We start from the raw sequence: 5,261 nt of genomic DNA, 5'->3' as shown, positions 1-5,261 counted from the left end.
CTGCTGAGGGGGGGCAGGCGAGGGGGGTACCGGTACTGCGGGAGGTGGTGCTGGTGCTTTAGCGGGTGACACTGCTCCCAATGAGTGTATTGATCCAGTATGCGGTTAGTGGGCGCTGTCAAGGCGAGAGGAGGTGTAAAAGCACAGTCACTGGTGGTCAGTTATGATCCCATGGTGTGATGACAAGAACGCTGTGCCTTGGCTCAGTGCTACCCGCGGTAAGTACAAGCTACACTCATAAATTCCCCCTCGTCTCACCCTTGCATTGCGTCTCCGCTGGGCCAGAGCAGCGGTTTGACAAACTTTTTTTTCCTCACGACTCAGCTCAGGAAAATTGTTGGGCAACCCCACATAATTATATCGTTTTCACTAGCGTGAGGGCTGTGGAGTGGGGCCAGGAGGGGGTTGATGTGTGGGGGAGGAGAAGGCTCCATCTGGGGGTGCGGGCTCTGGGGCGGGGTAAGATGAGGGGTTTGGAGTATAATAAGGGGGTTCAGGCAGGGGGCAGGGCAGAGGGGTTCAGGGTGTGAGAGAAAGCTCTGGGGTGGAGTGGGGGTGGGTTTCAAGGTGGGTGCAGGCCCCATCTGGGGGTACAGGTTCTGGGGTGGGATGGAGATGAGGTGTCTGGAGCACAAAGAGGGGGCTCAGGGCTGGGGCAGGAGGTTGGTGCTCAGGGTTTGGGCCTGGGCTTCCAGTTAGCTGTGCAGCAGGGGTGCTCCGGCAGCTTCCGGCCTGTCCTGGCCCCGCATTACGCTCAGAAGTGGCCAGCAGAGGTCTGGTTCCTATGCAGAGGTGCCCAAGTGGCTCTGCGCACTGCGTGCGCCCACAGGCACCGGCCCCCAGAGCCAATGCCCAGGGCGGAGGCTGTGCAAGGAGCCCCATCCAGTCCTGCTTAGGAGCTGGACCAGCTGCTGGCCACTTCTGGGGTCTGAGGTGTCAGGAGAGGGAGGACACCCGCCATAGCGCCCCCCACTGGTCACCCTGTCCCCCTGAAGCCAGGTGCCTGACATTCCGTGACCCAGAATGGGACGCACCCCATAGTTTGAAAACCAATGGTGCAGAGAGCTGGGTTGTGCTGAGCTGTCCGGTCAAGCCGCTGCTGCGTTCCACCCCAGAGGCGGACAAATTGCTGCCTGTTGCTCGTGGAGTGTGGCTTGCAGAGCCTCTGGCGCCGAAAGGGGTGCGCTGGAACGGAGTTGTGAGAAAACATTCTTCCACAAGGAGCCAAGGGGGGACCTGCCGCACCCTGGGCCCTCCAGGGAAGGCGAAGGCCGCGCCAGGACCGCTCACAGCCCCGACTGGCGCTGTCAATTAAAGGAAACTCTTAGACTTCGACTCATGTTTGGAATAAGTGCCAAGAAGCAAATGATTCCTCCTTTGCTGACCTCACATCCTTGACCCTGGATGATTAGCAGGGCTCGCTGGTGTGAAAAGCAATGCCTTGTGGTTTTTAAGGGAAATGAGGGAGGCCGGGGGCGGCATGGCTAAGTAGCTGCAGCGGGCGCTATAAATACAGGCTCCCCGGGAGAAGCGAAGACAAATCCTGGAGGGTGTTCCTGAGCCCGCTTGTGAGCGCAGCCGGGTGAGCCGTAATCCGCCATGTCTCACAGCACCCTCGCCGTCTGCCTCTTGTGGCTCTTGGCTCTCTCCTCGGCCTGCTACATCCAGAACTGCCCCATCGGAGGGAAGCGCTCGGTCCTCGACGTGGATGTCAGAAAGGTACGTGGCGCGTCCCTGGCTGCCAAGGCGGTCACAGCGCGTTTAGGGCTGGGTAAGGACTCCGCATGGACAGCTGCTCTGGGACTGCGCCAAAGGTCTCACCTGCCACCCTAGAGGGGAGATGGCTGGGAAGGGAAGGATCTGTGCCAGCTGGGATGGTAGCTGCCTAAACCCCGGCAGTGAGGCAAACACATGCTTTGCCACCCTGATCAACACCGGGGCTAGGCCAGGGGTGGGCTGCCAGGGTTACTCCGCAGGTATCGGGTGATCACAGCTCTCATGGGCTGTGGCTCACCATTCCTAGCCAATGGGAGAGGTAGGAAGCAGTGTCCCAATCCACACTGCTTCCTCCTGCTTCGATTGGCCAGGAACAGGAATCTGCGGCCAATGAGTGCTGTGGTCGCCTGTACCTGTGGAGGCGCAGGTAAATATAGAGGAGGGGGCCTGTCAGGGACTAACCCAGGAAACCACATCCAGTCCACGGGCCAGTATTTGCCCACCCCTGCGCTGGGCTCTGGGTCACTGATGCCCTTCACACAGCTGGGGTGTGGATTTTAGTATCCTAGAACACTAGGACTGGAAGGGACCTCGAGAGATGATCGAGTCCAGTCCCCTGCCCTCATGGCAGGACCAAGCTCCGTCTGTCTAACCTGCTCTTAAATATCTCCAGAGATGGAGACTCCATAACCTCCCTGGGCAATTTATTCCAGTGTTTCACCACCCTGACAGGTAAGAAGCTTTTCCTAATGTCCAAGCTAAACCTCCCCTTGCTGCAGTTTAAGCCCATTGCCTCTTGTCCTATCCTCAGAGGCCAAGGAGAACAATTTTCTCTCTCCTCCTTGTAACACCCTTTTAGATACCTGAAAACCGCTATTATGTCCCCTCTCAATCTTCTCCTTTCCAAACTAAACAAGCCCAATTCCTTCACTCTTCCCTCGTAGCTCATGTTTTCTAGACCTTTCATTGTTTGTGTTGCTCTTCCCTGGACCCTCCTCAATTTCTCCACATCTTTCTTGAAATGTGGCCCCCAGCTCTGACCAAGAAATAGCACAAACATTAACTAACATGCACAGCCAAGTCCCTCTTCCCTTCCCTTCTCCTGTCCCCCATTCCAGTGGCTTTACATTCAGGCTGTGTCTACACTGGCCACTTATTCTGGAAAATCAGCTGCTTTTCCGGAATAACTTGCCAGCTGTCTACACTGGCCCCTTGAATTTCTGGAAAAGCACTGACGATCTACTGTAAAAAATCAGTTGCTTTTCCGGAAATACTATGCTGCTCCCGTTCAGGCAACAGTCCTTTTTCCGGAAAACTGTTCCGGAAAAGGGCCAGTGTACACAGCACAGTAGTGTTTTCCGCAAAAAAGCCCCGATCGCAAAAATGACAATTGTTCTCAGATGGCTGAAGAACGAGAGGGAGATTATGGATTCAATCCCCAGATCTCCTATAGCCACCTTATGTGCTCTTGGGCTAGGCCTTTCATCTCTCTGTGCTTTAGCTCAGCGGTTTTCCAAACCCGAGTCACGACCTAGGACTGGGCGGTGGAATGTCGGGCGCTGGGTCTCTGTGCTGCAGGGGAAGGGGGGGGGGAGGTCAGGTGACCAGTGGGAGGGGCTAAGGCAGCTTCCTGCCTGTCCTGGCACCGCAGACTGTGCTGCACCCTGGAAGCGGCCAGCAACAGGGCCGGTGCCTAGACGTGGACGGGGCGGGTGGCAAACACGGCTTGTTTTTGCGCAAAAACCCCTAGCGCCAAAACAGATTGGCAGAAAATATGCAAATGAAATAGCAACTCATGCAAATGAGTCCCTCGTTAGCATATTTTTTGTGGTGAAAACTCGGGTAGCATAGACGTAGCCTGAACAGACTAGAACAGAGGCACTAGGCCTGAGCTGTGCATACAGGGGCTCCTTAAATCCTGGCACACAAGAGCAGAAAGAGGGCACTCCAAGGGGTTTTCGTTCCACCCGGCTTTGGCTCAGGACCCCAGCAGGACGGGACGCTGTTCCCCTGGTTAACCCGCCTTTGAATTTCTCTCCCCCCACAGTGCATCCCCTGCGGGCCTCGGAATAAAGGCCACTGCTTTGGCCCTAGCATCTGCTGTGGAGCCGAGCTGGGATGCTACTTCGGGACTTCAGAAACCCTGCGCTGCCAGGAAGAGAATTACCTGCCGACGCCCTGCGAGTCCGGCAGGAAGCCCTGCGGGCCCAGTGGTGGGACCTGCGCCGCCCCCGGGATCTGCTGTAACAATGGTGAGAGAGCACGGAGCTGCGCCTTTAACCAGAGCTCCATAGTAACTAGCACAGTCCTTCCCACCACCCCCTTTTCCTGTCTCTTCTCAATGCTCCCCCCGTACTTTTATCATGAGGAAGACGGCTCTTGTGATTAGGAGGCAGCATGTGGGGGGAGGGCTCAGATAGGAACTTTAGCCCTGCCTCTGGTGCAGGTTGCCTGAGGGACGCTGGGCAGTTTCTTATCCACTTTGTGCCTCGGTTTCCCCACCAGTACAGTCGGGTTCATTCTACTTTCAGCCTCCCAGCTGCATTCACTGGGGTTTAGAAAGCATTTGGAGATCTTCAGATGGTATGCAGGGACGGTGCTACTTCAACGGCCATAAGCCATTCTCTGGAGCTTAAGGTCATTTGTGGGCAGAGAAGAAATGGGGAAGTTAATGGTGGTGGCAAACCAGCCAGTTTCCTCCTTTCCCAGGGAAGTCTCCAATAGCCTGCCCTTGCCTTCATTGCCACAGGAGAAGTTAGCAGCAGTGTCGCAGTGGGCCAAGCCCTGTGCACAGCAGTGAAATTCACCCAGCTGGAAGCATTTATAAAAGCCCCCCTTCTGCAGGGGATGCACCACACACACATCCTAGGCCAGACCTCGGGGACGCATCTTGGTATGGTACCGCCTTCCTCCACAGAGCAGCATGGATTGACAGCAACTGAGGATGGGGCTTACGGTGTTATCCAGCACAGCCATACGTAAGCCCAGAGGCCGAGTGCACCCAGTTTCCTTTCACGTGTTTCTGTTTCTCTTCAGAGGGCTGCCTGGTGGACTCGGCTTGCGACCAAGAATCGCTGTTTTCCTAGACCACTCACTCAGCAGGAGGGATGAAGTCACGGGGTTTGCCATCGCCGCGGTGGCGCAAGACCAAAAGCCAGCCCAATTGGATGCCTTCATCGTGACCGCATCACGCCCCTGCCGTCATGTAAACAACGTCCCAGCTAGAAATAAAACTTGTACCAAAAAGAACACCCCTTCTGTGGTTTTTTCCCCTCTCAGGCTTTGTAACAAACTCAACAGCTTCACTGTCTGCTTAGCTGGGACTCACCACCCAACCCTCTTCCTCACCCAATCTGGGCAGAAGATGCTGCTTCTTGGAACAGCCTGAGGATGGGGAGGAATGTCGGTGTTTTATCTAAGCAGGCAGCTCAGGACCAGGAAGAGGGGTTTTAAGGAGCTTCCTTGTGTCCACAAGATTGGGAGGCACCTCCCTGACCTCTGCCACGGGTAATACAACCACGCCCCCCCAGACCTACGATGCAAAA

General features: G+C 55.9%; 1 protein-coding gene across 1 annotated transcript; it reads left to right on the top strand.

Moving 5' to 3' along the window:
- Positions 1-1,567: 1,567 nt before the first annotated feature.
- On the top strand, positions 1,568-4,931 carry LOC102461145 (neurophysin 1-like). The gene is made up of 3 exons (XM_006139217.4): positions 1,568-1,719; positions 3,764-3,968; positions 4,753-4,931. The coding sequence occupies exons 1-3, from the start codon at positions 1,600-1,602 to the stop codon at positions 4,800-4,802; spliced, it is 375 nt and encodes a 124-aa protein (XP_006139279.1). The 5' UTR covers positions 1,568-1,599; the 3' UTR covers positions 4,803-4,931.
- Positions 4,932-5,261: the final 330 nt, after the last annotated feature.

The sequence above is a fragment of the Pelodiscus sinensis genome, chromosome 5, assembly GCF_049634645.1.
Source record: "Pelodiscus sinensis isolate JC-2024 chromosome 5, ASM4963464v1, whole genome shotgun sequence".
Taxonomy (NCBI): domain Eukaryota; kingdom Metazoa; phylum Chordata; order Testudines; family Trionychidae; genus Pelodiscus; species Pelodiscus sinensis.
This window is presented reverse-complemented; position numbering and strand designations above follow the sequence as displayed.

Excerpts from the sequence above, each read along its gene's own strand:
- LOC102461145 (XM_006139217.4), top strand. The coding sequence starts at position 1,600 with ATGTCTCACAGCACCCTCGCCGTCTGCCTCTTGTGGCTCTTGGCTCTC. Across the intron at positions 1,720-3,763 it reads TCGACGTGGATGTCAGAAAG|TGCATCCCCTGCGGGCCTCG; the intron begins GTACGTGGCGCG and ends CTCCCCCCACAG. Across the intron at positions 3,969-4,752 it reads CGGGATCTGCTGTAACAATG|AGGGCTGCCTGGTGGACTCG; the intron begins GTGAGAGAGCAC and ends GTTTCTCTTCAG.